Source organism: Athalia rosae, chromosome 2 (assembly GCF_917208135.1).
Source record: "Athalia rosae chromosome 2, iyAthRosa1.1, whole genome shotgun sequence".
In the NCBI taxonomy this organism is placed as follows: Eukaryota; Metazoa; Arthropoda; class Insecta; order Hymenoptera; family Athaliidae; genus Athalia; species Athalia rosae.
In genome coordinates this window covers 26,365,496-26,389,716 of record NC_064027.1, presented here as the reverse complement: position 1 = coordinate 26,389,716, position 24,221 = coordinate 26,365,496, and the positions used below count along the sequence as shown (strand labels likewise).

Genomic DNA, 24,221 nt, shown 5'->3' with positions numbered 1-24,221 from the left:
CTGTACTCGAAATTGAACTCGTCCCGCAATTTTCACCCTGGCAATGTTACACCTACCACCACCTATAAGCGATATCATTTCAAGGGAATTACGGTTCGTCGTTTACGCAGTTAAACTCACACACCCGTATAATACCTCGATACGAATACACGGGTAATATATACGATGCACGTATACCTGTAACCGCGTATAGACGTCAGGAAATAAAGCCCCAAACTCGGCGCTGCTGTTGCAGTCGCGGTCATCGAGTTATCGAAATATTTGCATCGAATCTGCAACCCCCGGTACCGTCGGCCCGACCGATATACCTGTACCACGGGATACCAGAGATGCCGTTGCTGCAGTTGCTGCAGTTCCAATTGCAATTGCGTTCAGATAAAACTAAAACTAGGTATTATGCCCCGTCGTTTGCCTACAGTCTGCGGGTCGATCTCAAGCAATAATTTGCGATAGGAAAGCCAAGGCTAAAGCTCCGAGCTTCCCTTCCGAACAGCTTTTTGTTCAACGTAGCTGCATATGGTTTCAACGTCCGTATGTGAGTAGAAATAAATTTCTCATACCTGTGCAATATTGATACCAGTTTTATATCAATTCTTCGTTAATAACCGAGCGATTTTCACGATTTTCTCGATTTTGACTGACGTAATACCCGGCATAAATGTTCGCAAGCGTTGAATTTTTTTCTTGCTGAATGAAATGCGTGATTTTTTATTCCGTAATTGACTAGAGCGGACATTCTGACGTCGCGAATATTTTGTCCTTCTAATTTCTAACCGAGGTTAATCCAGTTCCCGACATAAGGTCGCTCTCATGTACATCGATTCTGTAAATGTCATTTTTGTATTGCAATGTATCCGATGCATTTTTTTTTTTTTCAACATTTTACTCGGAAGTCTAACTACTTAAATTAACTTTCAGACAAGCCGTCATCTACACACCAATACCCGCGTACCTGATGGGATAGGTCAGGGTTCAATTCGAATAATGTATCGCTCACGTATCGGAGGTACGTCGCTAGACGGAGGATTTCCACCGTCGTACAAGTTATTTATGTACATTTATTTAAAAGATTCTGTATCCCATTTCCAAACGCACCTCGGATCCTCAAACGATCTTGAATTGTCTGTAACGAATGAAGATTTGAAAATCGAACGATAATTTATCAACATGATGGATATGAAATTTGATATTCACGGTCGGCCGCAGAAGAAGAGAAAAGCGAAAAAAAAAGACCGTTGCCAATTTCCAAATGCCGATACAAAATTGAATCGTTTTTCAAGCGTATACGTATATATACGTTTATCGGTAACAGATGTTTGTTTATTTTTCTAGAATTTTTCAAAACGAAATGAAAGCCTCGCGTTTCGCTATACTGCTCTGAAAAAAATTGAAACGAACCAAAAAAAAAACAAAAAAACAAAAACTTTTACCGATATTCCGTCATGCGTCACATTCGCGTTTTGAAATTTAAAATCTTTGTTTTTCGCCCATATCTTTGTATGTTTTATCCCAGTGGAGGTATTTGAAAAGCAAAAAACTTTAGGACAAGGGTTCAATACGACCCGTTTCAACATGGTTAATCTGAATTTCAACGTCTTATCTTCTACTTACCGTGTGAGTACGTTACTGACCAGTAAATCAGGGGCAATTTTTTTCATCACGTATAACTCATCTGAGGTGCAATATTTAAAGCCTGAAGAAGTACCCAGCTTTCACGGTTCGGATGACAGAACGGTCCCTACGCGATCCGCTGAGATCCCGCGAGCAGAGCCAAAAAAAAAGAGGAGAACTGAAAAAGAACCGAGTAAGAAAAAGAAATATACACGTATATATATACGTATGTGATGTATTAAGCTCACCCGTTAAATCAACGGAGAGTTTAGGCTGCTTTATCGCTCGGCCTGCAGACGCAGGGGCGCCGTCTGGGTCAACCTGATCACGTATGTAGCAACGTACATGGAATACATGTATGAAAATGGCCATACGTTACAGATGGTAACTGCCTTCCTTTTTTGAGTCTTTGAATTCCGTAACGTTTGTTACGCGCGTCCCATATACCAACCTATACCGCGAGGATCGTCCAGCTCTCCTTCTTTGCCCGCAGGCGTCAGACATCGATGATCATCGTTGGGGATCTTAACTCGGACGTGTATGAAAGGAAAAGGTAGAGGAAAGGCTGGTGAAGAGAAGTAAAGGGGATCTGAAATGCTTCAGGGTTTTTAAAGAAATGCCCCTCGGCTCGTCGGGGGTGGACTGCAGTGGATTTCTGGTTCACGGACACGTTGCTCTCGTCTTTAAATTGGTCTTTTTTTTTTTCATCAAAGTTCGGATCGTTCGAGGTAAGGTAGAAATTCTTCCAGTCGGCGAGAAAGAGAGAGTTAAAGAATATTAGAAAGTTACCTTAGTGTAGGTACGTAATTTTGTGCCTTGAATTCACAATAACTTCGTGAGGGAAAGTGCTCCTCTGCAGCGGCTACGGCGAGCTATTCGGAATATCGTCTTTCCATTTCAATCGTTGAAACTCTTTGCAGAGTCGCGGAGTACGCAGAAGAGCCAAGGTCGTGGGACCATCCGATTCAAGGTCGTTTAAAATGGCGGATAATTCACCACGCGGTTTTGGCGCAAACGTATACATCGCTCCAGCTCCCCACGACCCTAAAAATCTGGTGTATATGTATCTTTTCTTTTCTGTATAATTTTTCTCTCTCTGTTTTTTCTTTTTGATCCGTACTCTCTTATTACCGTAATTGAAAAGGAAGAAAGCGAATAAGATTGGGAAAAAGAAAGAACCTTGCAACGGGATTGTTTTATACACTTCATCCCATTCGTTCGAATTTCACATTCCGCACGAGGATTTTCAAGATCCTTTTAATTTTCTCGCTTCTTCAATTGCATCTCGAGCAATTTTCCTTGAATTTTCACGTACAAAAAGTAATTTCTGAATCTTATCTGTATAAGTTTGTACACATGTGCAACGGTACGCGTGTGTGAAAACCACTTTGCAATTTCGTTGTATAAATTGAATTTATTTAATCTTAAATCATACGTATACTTATACGAAGATAATTAAAAAAAATTGGGGATACATTCGGCATGCTATGGATGGAAAAAATGGAGATTTCGAAAAAAAAACTCAGTTACATCTTTCCCTACTCAATGTAACAGATCTAGAATGACTTGATGGGTTTTTTAATCGCAATTACTTCATATTCATATAGAATAAGCATGCATGCATGCATGCATATTTTTTTATATAGAATAAGCACCGATACATCTTTACGTCTGCCTATATGCATGCATATTTTTTCATATAGAATGAGCATCGATACATTTTTACGTCCACCCATAAGCATGCATATTTTTTCTATGAAATAGCGAAACTTAAAAAATCGTGCTCAAAGGGTTGCCATCCTAATAAATATAATGGGACTGTAGTGTGGTGGTCCAGAACGATGGAGTATAGAAACCGGGACAGGGACGTTCCTGCTGGAGGCGTACGTGTATCTGTGTATGTATACGGGATATATCCGCCACCCCTGTTTGTGCACCTGGATATATACGGGGCAGGGGAACAGGGGGCGGGGGGGGGGGGGGGGCGCAATCAATACCGCGAAAGGCGCGAGCTGCGCGTGACCCCCTGCGGATTCGGATAGATACATACCTGTGCAGGTATAAAAGCGTCGTTGAAGCGCGCTCCTTCGCCAGGTGCGGGTGGATACGTCGGACAAAAATGTATTTGCGAATTTCATAGGCACGGAAACGAGGAAGGATAGACATCACCGCGTGATCTAGCCGTGTACTTCGTATTTGTCATTCTCCTTCCTTATTGCCGGTCTCGACGAAGATCTCCCCGAGAATTAAGTGGGATGGTTTTTTTTTGTTTTATGGTTTCGAGATGACGAAAAAAGAAAAAGCGGCCGGGGGAATTAGGGAGGGATTTATGGGAATCGAGAGGGGGATGATGAGAGTTGAGGATTGATCGTGATGGTAATATGGGATGGAGAGGAGAGCGAAAGCTCGTAGAAAGGAGCGGCCGTAGAGCGGCAATGGGGCGAGGGATTATACATTAATTGTTTGACAGATTGTTGACATTGTTGGCTCTTCCGTTAGCTCGTGACGTAATTATACGGACTTTAGAGGCTTGTGATTGGGGTAGTTTATTCCCAACGACGACGACGTTACGATGAGACTGTATAACGTGGTGTGCGAGCGTAGAATGAATTTGCAAAACTTTCTTCCAACGGGAAGGAAGAGATGGAAACTAAAAGAGATGAGGAATTCATGAGCGTCAGCCTGTGGGGAATCGTAATCCCTCAGCAGGACTAGGAATGAAAAAGGGGTACGGGACCGATCGAGGTAAATGCTAACGATGTAATCCGAAAAGCTCACCACTCACGGGTGACTTGGAGAAAGGAAAATAAATTTATGGATGAAAAACGGGATTTTCCCAACGCAAACATCCTAGCATAGATACACTTGCATAATCATGCGTGCATGAATATATGATTGTAATCTTCCAGATAAATTGTACCAAGTGTCAGACTTGTACTCTCGTACGGGTACACACTTTTATTACGTATGACCGCATTGTTAGCATGCTGGTGAGCTGATGCGTGCATGCATGAATACATTGGTGTAATCTTCGCGTGGAGAAGCATAAATTTTTAAATAGAAAAATAAATAACTAGAAATTACATGAAAACTATTTCGATGCAATTTTCTTTATTGGAATTTCCCGAGTGCTTTTCCCTCGAAGTAGTCTCTCAACTTCGGTTCTTTTTAATTGTGGAATCGAAATCGTCTTTTTTCTTTAGAGTTTTCGAATTTATGCACACTGGGAAAGTGGATAACTGTACCACATTTCTTGAGATTTTTGCGTGAATCTTGCGAAACGAAAATGAGCTTTCAACTCGGAAGACATCACAGAATAAACGAAATGGAGATCGTTCTTTATTTTATCGTCGAACACTGTTTCATCAAATATTTATGTCCTCGATCTCCTAATGAGCCTCAGCTTGTAGTTATAACTCGATGGTATATTATGTATACCATTTACGATACTAACAGATACTTTTCTGGTGTTTCTCTCTCTTTCTTTCTCCTTCTTTTTTTCCTCGGTTTCTTTCTACTACTTCGCAGATTTTTACTTAAAATGAATATGTATATATACCACATCGTATACATACCCTTTTGCAAATATGGAAGTTTCAACTTTTCAAACTAATCTCCTTGATGAAAATTCAAACTTTTCTTTACTTACCCTCTACGTACGATGATATACGTAATACCATGTATGCGAGTAGAATTAATAAACAAATACAACAAAACAAACGAGAAAACTGATTGAAATATAAAAAGATTTTTCACTCAAATAGAAAGAAGAAACATAGAAAATAGAAACTTCGCGAAAATTTGTTTCATTTTGAAAAAAAAGCTTGCCATAAATCTTAAATAAATGGAGATTGGTCTCCGCTAGACTTGAAATTAGTTCTGTAAGAAAATAGTTATCGCTTTCCTTCTACACCATGTGCAGATACAAAAAAATGTAAAGTAATTGTTTTCGAGATCTGAAATCAATATAAGAAATATTATAAGAAAAAAAATAAATTAAAGAATAGACCTCACAGGATCGGTTTCTTAATTTTTGTTTTACAATAAATTCATCGTACTTCATATAATGTTTTGATAATTTATTTCTTATCGGTTTTTTTTTTTTCCATTTTTTTTTTACCATTAGTTACAATATACATCATAGGCTAGCTGAAACACTGATATTTATTATAAACTATACCGTTCTTTGATCAATAAAATAATGATAATAATAAGTATAGCAACGATGATGGTGATGATGTGAGTAATGATAATAATAATGATAATACAATAATAATTATAATTGTGAGGAATGTGTGGTTTTATGATAATCAGTGACGGAGTATATTATTTTTTCGTAAAAATTTTCTCTTCCAAATTGATCCGTCCGATTTATTGTTTAGTCGATGGCTGTTCTAAAAATTGATCGAATCCGTCGAAATAAAAATATGGAAGTCGGTTTACAGGTATACGATACATGGTCAAATATTGAGTGTACATAAATTATATTTATAATATGTTATTAATTATAATATGTCAGTCAAAGTTTCCGTGTCGTGTTTTACATATCAACAACTATATATAATAACAATATTATATATTATTTATATGTATATTATGATTGTATATATATGTACGTATATATATATTTATATATACTATATATTCTGTTTGTTTTTGGTTTTCATTATTCATATATATACTTTTATTATTCCATAACTAACTTACATACCACCTTAAAATTATTACTATATAAATAGTCTTTTTATTCAATCGATTGGGTAGTCAAATCTTAGGGTTTTTTTTTCTTTGCTTTCTTAACATTATCATTATTATTATCATTATTGTTGTTGTTGTTATTATTATTTTATATGGGCTTATTTTGGTTTCTCTTTGGTTTACATATACATATAATAGTTGGTTTGATAGTTAATCATATTTTTATTTACACAAGATTTTATTTATACCATCATTAGTTTTTTTATTCTTTTTATTTTTGCAAATTTATATTCACCGTCACTTTTACATCTTCTAATAAATTTTTAAACCATCTTTTTTGATTTGATTTTATTTTCTTCTCCATCAAGTGGACACGTTATATTTCTATTTGATTCATCTGTCGTTTTTTTTTTTTTTTTCATAAAAAGTTTCCGATAAATTTTTTATTCCTCATTCAATACACCAGTCATTTGATTGGGTAGTATTAAGAGATTGTTTCGTAGATCCCGCACACGCGTCACTTTTGTCTTTTCATTTTCGAATGTTTTTCAAAGTTTCTTCAAGTTTTTGAAACAATTCAGACAGGTAACATTTGTTACTTCATCATAGGTACACTGTGTACCTGGTACACTTTTCATTTTTTCGTCCTCCTCTTCACGACGACCATCGATCTGAATTTAGCACACTCGGAACTTCCGGCTTACGTATAATATGTTTCAATACTTGTTCTTTCTTGCACATTTTTCACGGGGACACTTCTTTGACGTTATTTCATTTTATTTTGTAGGACAAGAATTGCCAAGTTCAGTTTCCTGTCTCATAAATCCGAGAGTAACTTTTCCTTATTTTGTTCAGAATCAAGATTGAAATCTCTTTGCAAAATATGCAGCACGATGTCGACATAGGAATACTGAGATCGTAAATCGTCTGAAAATTCAATTTTTTTAAATTTCTCCCCCTTACCTCTTCTAAATATTACGTCTCCCAAACGTTCGTAGAAACAACGACTCTTCTCAATGAAGTTGAATACTATAATTTATCTCATCTTTTTTGATTAATTATTATTGTTTTTTTGGTTTTTTTTTTTTTAAATCATAAATTTTGGAACTCACGACCATATATATTAGATACAGATAACGTATATCGGACTTAGTCGAACTTTTTTCTTTCCACTTCATTCGGTAATCAATTACACAAATAATGCAATGAAATTTTTCAGTTACAGTAGGAGAATTGTATGGTGTATAGATTTTTTTTTTTGTTTTTTTTAATCCAATATTGTGAGACATTTTGCTGTCGATATTTGTTTTTTAAAATTTTTGTTGCACTTCATGCATTGGTATTTAGGTTTATTGTTTTAATTAATTTTTATACGTGCTGTATGGTTATTAATTAATCTTAAGTTACACGTATATTAGCAAACTACTGTACAGTAATAGATTAGTTATTATTGAATCTTGCTCAATTCTCGTATTTCTTTTTTTCTTTATCTTTTTTCTTTCACTATTCTTTCTAATTCATCGTGTAATCTTACAATTATTCACAATAAAGTCGCGTCGTACGATTCAATATGATAGATACTATACAGTTTATATCATTTTTTTTTGTTCAAAATTTCTTTCTATCTCATTTGTTTTTCATTTCACTTCGGTTAACAAAATTCACACCCTCATATATAACGAATTGATAAATCCTAGCTGACGATAAAAAAAGGACGAATTAAAATAAGGAGAGAAAAAGAAAAGAAAAAGAACATCTCTAGAGAATTTTGTTCAATCGCGAAAATAATGTACCAAATAATTGTGAATTGTTAGAATTGGATTGAGCTTGATTAATACATAATTAGGTACACAAGTAATGGAATAACAAAAATAACATCACATGTGTAATATATAGGTATTTATGCGCGGCTAATATTCTCGCGAATATTTTTATATATGTATTTAGATATATATCTGTAATATTATATATCGTAGCTGTCTATATATAATATATTTAGGTATATAGTTATTCATTTTATGCCAGGTATATAACAATATCATTTATTTTCTTCTTTTTTTTTTTTTTGTATGCGTCGTTTTCCGTATAATTCACATACAAAATTATAAATCACCGATGCGGTATTTGGCCAAAATATATATACCTATATTTTTTTTCAACATATACAATTCATACTTGTGAAACAAGATGGAATAAAAAATCGAATGAAATCAATCGCAAGGTAGTGCTACACACCAGTGATATCATATGCATTGATGACAATAAAAATTATCATAACAATAATGATCATTATACATTTTGTAATTGTTTTTTTTTCTATTTCACCTTACGAAACTATATTTCAAAATATAATTATCAATGGGTACTATCAATATTTATATGCATATACCTAACTATTACAATATATCTTATATTGTCGAGATAGCCATAAGTAAACAACTAAACTCTTTACTTCTGTTTTATTTTAATTGATTTTCTTTTTTAATGTTACTTTATTGTTATTAAACAATTATTTTCCGTTTCAATACATATTTACAGCGAAGAAATTATTTCTTATGATAGTTATAGATTTTTGTATTTTTTTTTTTTTTATATTTTATTAATCATGATTCTTTCCCTCGTTTCTTCTCTCGTTATTTTTCTCATGTTCGAACATAGAAACTTCGTCGTTTTTGGTAAAATGTTATCTTTTTTCCCCCCCCAACTTCTCGACCCCCAGTCATTTGTAACAGAAATATAGGTTTATGTATAACGTACGTCATTTTTGTGTAATTGATAAGGGCACTAAAAAAATTTTCGTACAGAGATTTTTTCATTCAATAATTGCGGAAAGACAATTCAGGTACACTTGAAATAATTACCTATTCGTGCGACCGCAGTATCGTTGAACAAGTATCGTTAAAATTCAATTCTGCTTTTTTTTTTTTTTTGTCCGGTGGCGGGGGAGGAAGAAATTTTGATTGAGATGGCTAGGAGGATCGAAGATTTCTACTCGGTTGCTTGCTTCTCATTTTTTTTGTCCCCGTTGGATTTCACGCTGACGGTATATGTGATGTCGTTCGAGCAATGTGTGTGGGGGGGCGAATATTATAACATTTATACAGATTTTCCGATTTCATGCCTTTCCTCCTCTAATAATTTCCTGCAACGACGAAGGAAAATGCTTTTACAACTGCCGCGCAGGATCCCTATAATACGAGTTTCAGTTCAATTTTGTTGTTAACAGTTTTATTATTAATGTCGTAGTTATCATTCAGTAAAGTAACAGACACAAACATAAAAGCAGGGAATATAGACGCGGTTGTTTCGCTTGACCGCCATGTTGCATTGCCGCGGGATACTCTCCTGGAACAAAGGGAAACACTTAAGTTCTCCGAAATATTTAGTTTGCCGTGAGATTCTCGGTGTACTTTCAAAACTGCATTATTCTTCTTTGCTCGAGATTAGACTAATTAATGTTCAAACCGGTCGCTTGGCGACAAAGCTTTCGTGCTTTCGGAGGAACCAAAAAAGTACAGAAACTAATTCGAAACGAAGGCGGAGAAGAGAATTACTGTCTCACCGTTGAGGACGTGAACCATTACTGATTTTGGTTGTGCGTTGCTCGGGTTACACGTGTATTGTCCAGAGTCCGTCGGTTTGGCCTGCTGGACCAACAGGAACATTCTGGTACTGTCACCTTTGTCCGTAACTACGGAAACTCCGCCCCTCGGGGAATCGTAGTTGATGATCTGAAATCAAAGGAAAGGGATGAAAAAAAGGACGATGGTGATCAGAGAAAGCTCAGTAAACGGAACATCTTCTTTGAAAACAAAATCTTGGAAAATTTCTGAAGAAGATTCTGAAAATTTTTCAGCGTAAACACGTATAGCTAAATTTTTTAGACGACGCACGTGAGGATCGTCTAAGAACAAGTGAGACAGTTACGGAGGTAGTAACTAGTGAAAATCAGGATTGGCAGCTCGGCGAATCGTCGCTCTAATTGTTGAGCGTTACCGTAAACCGTCGGGGTGGTGGTTATCCCGAGTTCTTAGGTAGGAAGGGAAGACGGTAAGGGAGGCCATAGGGGACGGCGAGAGTCTCCCGTCTATATCCTGATCCTGTAATATTAAAGCGCCCGAAGCGGCGCGTTTGGTCAACGACGTGCCGAGTTTGGAAAACAAGGAATATTAAGCAGGAAGGAATAAGGCAGTTAGGAGACCCGAGACCCTCGGAATGGGTTTCGTAGTTGCAGGTTTCAGGCGGTCCTCCTCAGCTACGGGATACAGGAACCCTTATCTATCTATGCCCGCTTTGGAACGGCGCCTCTTCTATCTCCATTTAGTTCAGGAACACCAACCGACGCTCAAAACCATCACCGAAATCCATCTGCTGGCCTCTCGTTTCCGATATCTATAGAATATACTTGGCGTTTCCAGGGCCGCTGAATTTACCTGGCTACCACCAGATAACAATGACGAGAGAAAACTTCGTAGCAACGCTCATAATTATTCACGTATCTATAAAAGCTTTTTCCCTGATTGCATCGACGTCGGTGAAAGCTCTGGGCTACTCGGTTTTTTTCATTTTTTTTTTTCATTTTTTATTTCAAGCACCGTCGAATTATTGTCTGAAATCGAAGATTATAACCCCCTCCGTGGGGTGCAAATGACGAGAATACCGAAAATGAAAAATTTTAATGTTTTCCCGAATACCGATTTTGAAAAAAAATAGTTGTCCGACGGTTTTTCTTCCAGCTCGAAAGTTCGCGAGGAACGTTTCGACGGCTGCGACTTTGAGAGTCCTGATAAAACGTAATAATTAAATCTGGAGCGATTCGACATAGCAGCGTTGATTTTTGCATGTGAAAACAAAGGAACGGGGAAAGTCGTCAAGAGGTATTTGTACAAGACGGTAGACTCCGGGTCTTCTTTTTTTTTCGATTTATTTCAGACGAGTTGCATAAATCCGGTAGCCACTGCGAGCCGCGTTTCGCCACTTGCATCACTTCGTAATTCCTCTTTTTATTTACTATGCAAATTGAATGTATTTTAAACCACCACCCTTTCAGGTTATACGTATGCACCCCCGCACCTCAGGTTTATTCTGCTCAATTATATTACAAAGAAAAACTGTCGTGAGACGAAGAGAAAACCGCGACACAAAAAAAAAAAATCAAAAAACTACACATCAAAATTTGAAATTTCAAAAGTTTCATCGGCGGTTCGTACGTAGTTCGATCTAATTAATCGGCGTTTATCTACACGGATATAGAAAAATTTTCTGCAGTAAAAAAGGTAGCCAGAGAGGAGAATATGCGAGACTTTTCACATATCGACGTTGGGTTAACTTCTTCGCAAGTTACGCGGAGTCCTGCGGAGTTTCGGACGTAGGAAAAACACTCGGGGAAACAGCGGAAGAATTTAAGAAAACCGGACATGCTATCGGTAGTGAAACGAAGTTAAAACAACGGGGTGAAATAGACGAAATAAATTCCCTTACATCGTACGCGATTCAACTTTATTCGATTTTCGCTAACTTTCTCGTGCTTACCGTTACACCCAGATCGATCAGTCTCCGGATATTGCGAGAGCGATCGTTCCGAGAAAGTTCATAGAAAAGAAGAAAATAAAAAAATGAAGCCGAACGAGTTGTTGAAAAAAAAAAAAAGAGTTAGCCGGAGGTCCAGCGTCCTTCGGTATTTCTCGCCGATTGACGTCGACGACCTACCGCGAGGTGGACGTACGTTAATTATATCACAGCTTAGATACCCCGGATCCGGAGAGGTAAATCCTGCAGCGGTGGCGTTGCATCGCTCGCTCGACGTTTGGGTGGTTAAGAAGTGCTGGCCGCAAATGCGCCAAAGTGGCCACTGCGATCACACCTTCCAGACCTCGGCTACCCCCCCGATAACCGAGACGCCAAACACGAAACGTGTAGTGAAGTTAATTCGCAGTAGCGGAGAGGTAGTTAGTTAGTTAGGTAGATAGGTAGGGATGGATGATCTACAAGTTACCGTGAAATTACCACATCCGTTGCTAGGCAACGGCGGCGGGGTGATTCGGAAACTCCAATCAAACTACACGCACCCTAAAAGAACTCTTTCAAATTGCAGGTGGACGTTACACGTGTGACGTGTGGCTATCGACGCGGTACGAAAATGTGAGCGTTTTTTTTCCTTCAAAGGGCAGCTATGAAAAGTATCGAAGGAAAATCAGCGTCGCGAACTATTCGTAAAACGATCGGAGGGATAATTTGAATCTGAAGAGATACGTGTACATAATTATTGTCAACGTTACGCTCCGCCGTGTTGAAGTGCAGCGTGCTATCGGGGCTTCTATAATTTTGACTAATTACCTATCCGCCGAGTATTTTCCTCGCTAATTATACCACGCCAATCTTCGAACTGAAATTAATCCGACGAGAAGTGTTGCCGACATTTTCGAATCGCTTCGTATCGTCTGTGCGTTAATTGCTCGAACACGTCAGTTTCTAAACAGAGATTATGCCCGCGTAGTCTTCCAATGATTATATCCAGTATAATCCGAATCTTCACGAAATCCATTTATATCGCGTGGGGGAGGAAGATTACGTGCATGTGCGCGCGTATACGTAATATGTATGAGCCTCGGCTAATCCGTTAGCACTGCAATATTTATGGTTCAAGGGAGCGAATGAAATCGAATAGCGTAGTTGACTTCAGATAGCGTATACGGTATAATGCGATTAGGTATTCTTCGATTCGAGAAATTCGCGTATAACCCATTATAATACGTGTGTTACGATCTGCGATAAAACTCGAAAAGCCAACCCGGCTGACGATTCACCTCGAGGCTATACCTTCCCCACGGGTCACACCTACGTCATCTCAAAGTAGGTACATCAATGGGCCAAAATATAACCCTCGCATGCTCGTTGACGATTAATTATGACCCACGGATTTTATCACGCGTTTTTGCTTCCGACTTGTTTCTTTTTTTTTTTTTTCTTTTTCTTTTTCTTTTTCATCTTTTATTTCATCGGTTCCGAGGGAAGAGACGAATAATATTGTAAAGCTGTCAACATTTTTTATTTTTTGTCGATTCCAAAAAATTCGGCTGAAAGTGAAACGGTTTCTCGAACAATTTTTATCGTTCCAAGATCCTAGGGAACCCTGAGAAGTGATCCCACACTTTCGAACCTCCGAATAATTAGAAGGTGGGAAAACTTGAGCTGATTTTTTACCGTAAAAATCATCGGCGTGATCACTTTAGTCACGGGGGAGTTTTCAGCCCTGACGCTACCGCCTAGAATCGTTATTAAAAGCGGGAAAACTTTTACGAGACGTGATCAGGCCGCAGCGGCGGAATATCGTGAAAAGCATAAAAAATAAACGTACCGGAAAGAATTGCCGAGTTTCTGTGATTATCAGTAGTTTTATACGGCCTTTACCAGGTCGACCAGGCGCCACGATTGTTCGGCCGCTTTGGAAATTGCGAAATGTATATATCCGTACCTATTGATCTTCCGTCAATAAACTCTGAATCTCCCTCCTGTCGTGCGATATATGTTTGTTTTGTTTTTTCTTTATTTGCTGGGCGGTGAATAAGAAATGAAAATCAAATTACCGTGTATTCTCGATCGACAGAATAAATTTTCGACAGATCGTCAATTTCATTGCCATTTTCGATCATCATCATTCGGAATCGAACGAATAACTTTCGTACACGCCGACCGATGAATCGATTTTTTCTTTTCGCCATATTTAATGTAGAGGGTGGAAAAAATCGACAGATTTTTCAGATTCCCAAAATTTTACTGTAATTTTAATCCCTCCGATAGTTTTAATGAAAATTTTCTACATTCATGTCCACCCTGTATACGTAACGCCTTACGTAACTTTCTTCTTTTATTTTATTTTTCTTTTTTTCGTTATTGCATGGATTGCGTTTTTCGTTCGTATACATTCGTGCTGTAATTTGATGGCGCTTATCCGAGAAAGTGCATGCAGCGAGCTTCGGGGAGCTTTTGAAATTAACGAGGCGGCGGCAGGGGAAGGTTGGGGGTCGGGAGGGGGTGGGTTAGTGTTTTGTGTTCGTTATATCGTGTCATGAAAAGTAGGGCGGTTAGCACCCTCTCACGTGTTGCGTGCGCGTAACAACTCGCCGATATTTAATTGTTCCGAAAGCTCTGTGCAGTACCGCGTGTTTCAAACCACCTGAAAATTTCTCGAAAATCCCTTCGACCGTGGGAATTTGAACATTTCAAAAAATTACAGATCGGACCAATGAATATCTACGTATACGAGTTCTACACCTACACCTCACTCGATTTGCAAAAATTGGGAGCTTTCGAAGTGCTTCGCAGAGGTACATATTTTTGTGATCGTTGTTCCGCAGATTCCAGATACATTTTCGAATTCGTACGTCACTCGTTCAATCGTATTTCGTTGTTATTGTGAAAAATTTCGACCCTCGTGCGGAATTTGAGCTTTTTTCTTTTTCTCCGGATGATTTTCTATTCGTAAAGTCCAATGTGCAATATCGTACGTCGTTGGACTTGGGATGTAATTTCGCAAATTATCAATTTTCTAAGTGTACCGCGTACATCGCGTCCACCTTCGAAATGTAGGGTGAAAAAAGTCGAATAAAATGAAGCAAATTTTTCTTTTATGTTTCACGTTTTGAAAAGGTGTTTTGGCGCGTTTAATGCGAACGCGCCAACTTGGCTTTTTATATTCTGTCCGCGAAACAACTTTTTCATTTATTTGCCTCCGTAAAGTCGCCCCATATCTCTCGTATTTCGGCCTCCACCTCTTTACTCTCTCGGTCTTTCTACTTTCAGTTTCGGTACTCGCCATAAACAACATTCGGATATAGCTACATGAATTACACGAATTTCGCTCTGATTAATACGCTCGAAGTTTTTTTTTTTTTTTATTAAAAAACGAACAAATTTTCGAGAGCTGTTCACTCAGATTTTGAACTGTCGGGTTATCGTCCATCCCGTCGCTGTACTCCGGGATCGTCAACTTTCTACCTTGCGCTTTTATAGTTCAGCCCATAACTGCACGAGGTCTATTAATCAAAACTCATCCTTCGTAATTACATTCATATACGGTGTTTCATTCGCGTTCATACAGCGAAATAAATCGACTCTACGTTTAATTTGTTTTAGAGGAAAAATTGTTTCCAGATAAAAAGTTTCGTCACTCTACGGAGCTACGTCGGATCAATGAAAACTGAGACGGAGCAAGAAAACGAAATAATATAATAATTCAGCCTGGACGGGACCCATTTTAGGGATCGCTGCTGCTGTCGTTTGTTGGACCTGCTTCACGTTTTCACGTAATTAACTCAACTAACCGGCGAAGGGTGTAATTAACGATGATGAAGTGGCTGAACATCGAGGTGCGAGATGCCCGTACAAAACAAAAAAAAAAAACAAACATTAAATAAAAACCGCTATCGTCTCGATTATCGTCGAGTCTCATCGATTCTCCGACGAACAAAAAAAGACAAAGTCAACGGAATTCAAAAATTTTGGGCGCCTGGATCGTCGCAAGCTCGATACGCGTTGGGCGAAGTAAACTATAAAAGTTCAGCGAATATAATATGGAGACTGTAAAAGCTCGTTTCGTTGAGTGGGTTGCGACAGAGTTCAACACTTCCGGCTCAAAGAGCTGGTCTCCTGTGTGTATAACTGCGGGGTCGAAACGTGAGGTGGAAAGGGAAATGACCAAAGGAAAAAGGAACCCTCATCCAATCGCTGATACGTACGTCCTGGTACATATATGTACGTACATCTGTTACACACGTACAAAAAGGGAAAAAAAAAGAAATGGTCAAGCTCATCGAGGCGAATGATCAAACGAAAATGACTCGAGAAATTTCTTTAAAGATGGGAGAATTATTTGGAAAAATTCAGCGCCGAATATTCTTCCGGTTCTCAATTCATAATTGAAGGGAAGGTTTGGGAGGACGAGGGCCGTTATACAGTGGCAAGGTTACACCGGGACGAGGGTAATGCCGTAATCGCATGAGGACAAGTGGAGTCTCTGACCGCACGCAAGGCGGACGTTCCGTTGCCCTCTATTCGGTGGAGAGCAGCAGTGCCCGCCGGCAACGAAGTCGGGGATGCGATCGGATCGGGTAGTCGAGTTTTCGGGGGTAAAGTTTCGCCTCTTCAAAGTCCGTTGCCTGCAGGTTACCGTAACGTGTACCGTACGTTACGTGGCTCCGATCGATGGAGATCCATATCTAAATCGCGAATCTAAATCTGAATTAGAATCTCGAGATACTCGCTCAACGAATCTCACGACCGGATCGGTTGGCTCGCTATCGTATCGCATGCGGAGAAAATTTCGCCCCATTCGGATTATCTCCGCAATAATTCATAGCGCAAGGACGAAACGGTGGGATGAATTTACTTTGAAGTTATAACGCTGTTCCGAAATTCAAGGAGATATATGGATATATATATATTCATATACCCGCGTATACGGAATTATAGTGATATTTGAAATGCTGCGCGTACGGAACTCGGATTCTTTGACGCCCGTATTAATCGATGATCAGAATGAAATTGGCGAAAGAAATCGCAACGACGTAACTTCGTCCGTCGATCGGTTGGGTCGGCCGGAAATATTGCGCAAAAAATTCGAAACTCGGGTCACTGGCGCACTTCGTAACTGCGGACATCGGTGATAAAAATTTTACGACGCGTTTCACGCGTGCAATCTTGGCGAAGTGTTCGATTTTTTGAAATCGCGAATCGGATTGGGGTTGAAACTCGATTGAAATTATTTTGGCAGGAATAATCGTTGAACAATTTGCGATTTCCGGTGAATTTGGGAGTTCCGATAATCGAGGAGCGATACGGTGTCTTTGGTTCGGACCTCGCGTTGACCTTTCCGCAGAATTTTGTCTCACTTTCGACGCGTCGTTGTCGAGCAGACTCGTGATTGTTGTCGAAGGAAGAATTTCATCGGCGAGGGTCGAGGGAAAAACCTTCTGACCCACTTCGCTTTATTCCACTCCATTTTACCAGTTCGCTTCAGTTCAGCTACGTTCCCCTTCCGCAATCTTCACCCCACCTGGACGACTGTACACCTACCTACCGCAACCTGTGAAAACAGCGAACTCCACCTAACAGCTAGCTGGATGTAAATGCTTCGAGTATAATTGTCCGCCGGAAGCATTTTTTTTCCTATCTACAATTCTCGTATGACAGCCACCCATTACCTACCCTCACCGACCTCTCCCCGAACTCCTGCCCACCGACTATCGCTTTCAAAAATCTCTACTCCACTTCTTCTCAATATGACGTTCACCTGCCTTTGATGGCGCTCGGATATTATATACCGTCCCTCGACACGCGCCACTCAAACTTTGACTAAATATAATCCAACAATTCGTAACACGCCAACAACGAATTTTTGACAAATTCTCTTCCATTTTCTATTTTAACGGAGCTGATTAGCCGCGAAGAAGTTTTCGAGCCGTTCCAAATAATCCTCTACTTTATTTTCCATCAGACTTCCTGTGTCTTTTTCGATTTACCTACACTCGACGCGTACTGCGGAAAATACGGCTCGATTTGGATGAAATTTTTTCAACGAATTTGTCATCCGAGTCCTCGAACATTAGCCGGGATGACTCGATGAAATTTCGAGAAGTTTATTAAAATCTAATTGAAAATTAACGTTATCGTTAGTCTGTGACGTATATCGATTCAGTTCCCTCGATCTTTAGCCTCGTCGTTTTGGCTTCGAGCTTAATTCGAACACCTTAAAGGACCCGCTAACGTTACATTTATTTATCGCGTCAGCTCCTCGTTCGTCTTATCCTCTTTTTTTCCCGGTGTTTTCCCCCCTAACTTAATGAAAGTAACGATCTTCTCTCACCGCTCCGCTACCCACTGACAAAAATTCCGAACGAATATTTACAGGGTGTAGAAAACGTAGTCGGTTTTTTTTTCGTTTGTTTACCTACCGAAGCGATTCCGCGATCGATTTCTAACTTCGTATCATCGAGAGCTTCGTTTTCCGATCGGGCTTTTCTCGTGACGCCTCATCAAATTTCGTTGTCAATTTTCCAAAATTTTCACTCACCGTATCGTTGTGATTCCAAAATATGTAAGCTGGTGGTTCCGGACTGTACCAAACGATGCAGGTCAGATTGATCGTGCTTCCACGATTAATGTAAAGATCTGGAGCACCGACTATCTCCGTCGTAGGTTCTGAAACACACGCAAAAAAAAAAAAAAAAAAAAGGAAAGTTTTTATTCAATATCTCCAGTAATATTCGTAAATCGTATTCGTCAGACCACGTTTCGCGCAAGTTTTGCGCGATGATTCGGACGATAACGAGCTTCAATTAGTTTTCCGTTCGCACAAAAGCAAACAATAAAAAAGAGGAGGGTTAAATTAGCCGGGGGACGGGGTTCGGGGCGACCAGAGGCGGTCTAGCGAACAAAAATTGGCAGGGGGACAGGAAAAAAATAATAAAAAAATTCTCCATCTGATATCCCTGGCCTACGCAAGGGGGCCTCGAGGCTCGAGGACTGGAGTTGAACTCGCGCTTTTTGTGACTCAGTTTCTCGTTCTTTCTCTCTTCGGGCTTCGCTGAGCGCGTGATTCATCCTCACATTATGGTAGATTAGACTCGTTTCAAACTGAGCTGTACAACTACGCGATAGAGTGAGATAATAAGAACGTTTTAGCCGGGATTAGCGGGAGCTTTCCACACTTTCGGAGGACTCGCGTGTGGGTATAAATACGCGTCGCGATGCTCTTCTCATCGTCGTCGTCGTCGTCGTACCGCCTACGTTTTCTTGTCGTCGCTTGTCCTTCGCGGTGTGATCGACACGGCAACGCAAAATCTTTTTCTCCTCGCCGCCTATCTTGCCACTTGAACATTATACCGCGCCTCCGCGCCGCTATCCTACCCCGGGCGTTTCTCGCTCCTCTTTCCTCGCGCGACTTTTATTTCCTACGGGGAAAGCCCATCCCCATTTTTCCGTTCCTCCTAGCTGTTCGCAGTTAATCTACCGTGAGACCGACAAGCAAATTGACCGCGGTGGAAAATCTTCCCTCAAATTTTCTACCCGCCTCGTCAAGGGATAAAGATTTTTCAGCTATGAGGCGCCGCGCGGGGACATCCACCGAGGGATATTAACGTTATTATATTGATAAACCGCGGGGCTTTTAGAAACGTGGAAAAATAAAATTTCGTAAGGGAGGTTGCAGCGTTCGTTTCTTCGTTGCTTATTTTCAATATTACTTAGTCGTGAGTTTGACGTTTTGTGTGAGAAACGAAACAGATGTTCTCCTCTTTGTTCGTCTTGCTTCTATTTTTACATTTCAACGTGTGGGAGATAATTATAACGAAAGATAACGGAGGTTATTCCGGTCGCTTTTTACAATATACATATATATATATGTATATTTGATACGTAGATGCCACGAGTTTCTCATAGCTGTTACTGTGATAAGAGGAAACAACGAGTTTTATAACAAAACTTTACGAGGCTTCGGTATGAATCGTGTAGTTATAACTTTCCTTTTAACGATAATTATAACTTTCAACTCGAATATTTATTGTTATAACTTTCGGATAATGTACACAATAAACGATGACTGATCAAGAGAAACGAGATGAATCAAAAAGAGGAAAAAAAAGAGTCGACGAAGCTTGACAAGTTACCTACACGCTGATCGAAGATGAACGACGGAAATTGAATCAGAATTTTAATCACGTTCCGTAGTTCTTCTCTTCCACAATTCATTTCCATCCTGAATAAGTACGTACAAGCAAACTAAATGTGGTACTGTGTTTAATTTTTTAAAAGTAATTACGTAAGCTTATTCAGCTCTCAAAAGCTCGTCGTGGCAACAAAAATGAAAAAAAAAAAGAAAAAAATAACCATGTCTGTCCGGTAATTTTTTATTCAGCGTTCACCTACAGCGAAAAAAAAAAAAAAAAAAACACAAAATTAAAAATAAATAAGGGGAGAACTTTTTTTATCAGTACGAAGCAAACGCGGATGACGAAGAAAAAATATACCGCCAACCTTGTGTTTCTACTCTTTGCAATTATGGCGAATCTTTTTTCCCCTTTATTCGCCGATTTACGAAAGGAGCTCTTTTTTTATTCTCATTCATTTTCAGCGTCAACGTCATTACAATTTTAATTCCCTCCGGTATTTCTGTACTTTGCCAAATAGTGAGAATAATAAATTCTGTATTTTCAAAGTTTAGCTTCCAAGTTTATTCAACAATAAGTGTAAATCGATTTCCGTTCGGTGTCATGGGTAAGGGATCAGTGAATTTATGTACCTCCTCTACTGATTTTCCCCGCGATCCGGCGCAGGCTCTTCTTCGAGGAGGGTTTTTTTTTTTTCCGTTTCCTTTTTTTCTCCCCGAGATCCCTTCATTCTTTATTCGAGCGAGAGGTGAGGTGGGTTTATTTACAGCCGTGACACTAAACTTAGGAACGTAAATTTTCCGCCAACCTCCACGAGCTGGTTTACACCGGGCTTCATCGACAAGGGGTTGAAAGCTTCTAAATGCTCTTACCTCAGAGCACTCGCGCATCATCAACGTGATGATTATTTTATTAGCGTACTTTTTTAAAATATGCCGAAACGTAAGGCGCGTTGCCGAGAAAAGCGGAGGAAAAGCTCGGTTAAAATATTTCTTCACCCCCCGCCCCCTCCCCCCCACTTGTCCGTCGGAACTGGAGCATTTTTGCGCGTAGGAGAAGTAACGAAAAGAAAAAAGAAAATGAAAAAAAAGAAAATAAGAGAAAGAACGCTTTGCGGCCGTGATGATATTCAACGAACATATTCGGGATGCGAAAAATGTGGTTCGTTCAAGAGACTAGGAGACGATGGAGAAGACGATTAAAAATTAATTCTCGTAGCGCTTAAAGAGGTAAGACGTATCGACCCTTTTGGTAGCCATTTATCTTACTTGTTTGGAGATACGAGCCTACGGAGAAACATGGGAACGACGAGTGTCAACCGTGAAACGTGAAACCCAAAGGGTTGACGGTACGGAAAAGAGGCTCGTAATTGGAATTATCAGCCGAATTTGATAGACTCGAAAAGACGGGAGGCGCGATTAAATTCAACGAGACGAAGGGAATTCGAAATTTCAATTTCGACGACACCGGGGAATAGGATTAAAATGGAAATTCAAGATCATTCGGTCATGAATGTACAGAACTTTGAACGAGGATCGGGAATACTCTCAATCGTCTGAGAGCGTGTCTTTGAAATGTTTTTTTTTTTTTTTTTCTTTCCACGAAGGATAATCGCGTGAAATTGTAAACTGGAAAGACGAACCTTCGATTGTTCGTCGGTCTCGTGGTCGGCTGCCGTTTTTACGCGACGGTAAAATCAGACCTCGAATCAAAAATCGAACGAGGCGTTCGTTAAAAACAACGAAGACAACGTCGAAATCGCCGTTGAATTTTCTATCGTCCGAACATCGAGTCACGAATAGGGGACTGATTTTTTCCTTCCGACCCTGCAATTTCAATCCGAAGCGTTTGTGTCCAGCGTCGATAGGTACAGTTCCGGGGATAGCGGGTTCTGTTACTTGGAAAAAAGTTGAACTAAAAAAAAACCCACTCGCCTATGATATGGAAAATTGTTGCCGCGTACATGAAAATATACATATCGTCGAATGGAGCGGCAAAGAGCACCGACGTACGTTAAAACCGGATTTCAACTACGCAGGCCATTGATCGTATTACACACTCCGTTGTGGGCAGCGACTACGTAGTGGACACGAGACCGCCGTAAGAGCTGGTTACACGAACACACCCCTTCAATTTTATTTCACTCGGTTTCCCTGGAAAAATTCAATGCGTTTCGAGTGGCAATCCAACAAATTCAAACCCACTCGCTCGAGCGCACTCACCGTCAAATGTAATTCCGCTCTTTTTCTTCGCCCGTGTATCCCGTGTGTATATTTATGTACGGACGTGTTGCATGTATGTATGAACGAACTCACATCCTCCTGCACCTTTCGATGGTCCCTTCGTGCCACTCAAAAAAAAAAAAAAACAAACTTTTTCTATCTCCGAATGAGCGCTCGGAATTCCTAATAAGAAAATATATAAAAAGTACAAAGAAATAGAGAATAAGGACACCTCGGAGGGGGCTACCTACCTACTCTGGGTATCGCGGACGATTTCCCTGAGATGAGTTTTGCGAAATTTCGTTCACGCTCCGCCGAGGTCAAGCGTGAAAAAGTATTTCTGGAAAGTTCATCGTACACACGTTGTTCGTCTCGCGGTTGGACGACCAGAAGCTTCATGTACACGTATACGTATATGTATACATATATACGGCGGGTGTATAACGCTCCGCGTGTATGCAGAGTTACGTGTGCTTCTCGGAGCTTGTAACCAGACATATGTGCTTACAATTTTTATGTACGTACCTCGCATACATACATATTAGATAATATGTGGATGGAAATTTAGGTCCGTGGAAGTACCGGGCGCGGAGCCGCGTTACACGTTTGGGCGCATCCCATTTACGAGTGGGGCGGTACAGGTGTATAGGTATATAGGTATAGGTGTACGCCGGGAGCGCGAGGCGGAGAGGTCAGTTTGTAGATCGATGTGAATATTTTCCGGCCGGCTTCCTCTTCAAGGATTGACCAAAATAGCTTCTCCGCGTGCAACTCACCGGCCTTTGTGCTCGCCTTTACACGAGAAGGCTGGTCACCCTCCTCGTCGTGTACGTATCTTACATGCCGACACAGCTGCACCCTCTGCACACGTATGCGAAGGACGTTACGGCTGACCCGATACGCCGTCTAGGTGACCGGGTCATCCTCCCACCCCGTAGCGACGCCCCGACGGACCGACGTCCCCAACTTTACGTCTCTTCAATCGCTCCGTTCTGCTGCGGAAGGACGAAAATCCCCCGTCGCTGGATCGCGACGGTAATTCGTTGGGTAAACGCGATACGCATCGGAGGAAAACGCGACCTGCGAGATATCGTTGGTATTTTTTTGTTTTGTTTTAGTTGTTTTCAGTTTTTTCAGTTTTTTTTCGCAATTCCAGCGGTGCGCAAAGAGAATTGTAAAATTTCGTTCGGAGGGTGATATCCGTCGAGGTGCTGGAACAATGTTAAAATACTACGAGGATTCGGTCGCAGGGCAAAAATATCGAGTAACGCAAACACGTGACAGACGTTGAATTTTTAAATCGAACGTAGTTTCAGATCGCGAGGTTTTATGGGAATGGTTTTATATTCGTTCCGTATGCCTTTGGTGACCGGCGGTGTGGAACGGAAAGCCGCGGTATCTGAGATCAAGGGTAATTCCACGAGTAAACGAGATTCCCTCCGGACTTTGAGCACGGAAACTAGAAAAATTTCAGTATCTTTAATATGAGTGAAGTAGAGCGAATCTGAGTTGCCGGTTGATCGGAAAAACCGAATCGGATGCGCGTTCTTATTTTTCTTACCATTCTTCTTTGAAAAGTTTGAATTCACGTTGGGGATATATTGGCTAGTTAAAATATGAAAACCTTGGATATCCTTCGAGGCGAACTTGGAATCCGCGATAACGTTTAGAAAAGCGTTCCTCTCATGCGATCAGAACAGACGTGTACCTCTCCCCCCTCCCCCCCCCCCCCACTGAATGTGCTGGTGCACGAGACGCCTGTCCAGTAAAATCAGAATAACCGTCTAACTGGAGTCAAATATTTTCACTCTTCATTTATTTCATCCGGTAGACAGTTTTCATTACGTAATACTTCCGAAGTTCGAAGACGCGAGGGTCGTTGACTCCCGTCTGTCGAACGATCGTCCGAACGAAGAAAGAAGAAGAAAAAAAAAGAAAAAAGATCTGACGAAGTTTGATTTTCTCTCTCAGTTGTTTCCACAATAAAAGCCGGTGGCTATTTAAATCTTCAAAGTGGCGTCAGAAT

At 40.1% G+C, this 24,221-nt stretch overlaps 1 protein-coding gene across 3 annotated transcripts in view; it reads right to left on the bottom strand.

Annotated features, from left to right (window-relative positions):
• Positions 1–6,619: 6,619 nt before the first annotated feature.
• The window catches only part of LOC105687818, a 234,995-nt gene continuing 217,393 nt past the window's right edge, over positions 6,620–24,221 (bottom strand). For 2 of the 3 annotated variants that reach the window (XM_012403717.3, XM_048651487.1), the window contains 3 exons: positions 18,380–18,507; positions 9,872–10,040; positions 6,620–9,654 (listed from right to left, as the gene is read on the bottom strand). In XM_012403717.3, the coding sequence (XP_012259140.1) occupies positions 9,563–9,654; positions 9,872–10,040; positions 18,380–18,507 (389 nt within the window). In that variant the 3' untranslated portion in view covers positions 6,620–9,562. The remainder of the gene's footprint in view (positions 9,655–9,871; positions 10,041–18,379; positions 18,508–24,221) is intronic. The other variant, XM_048651488.1, reaches the window with a different exon arrangement.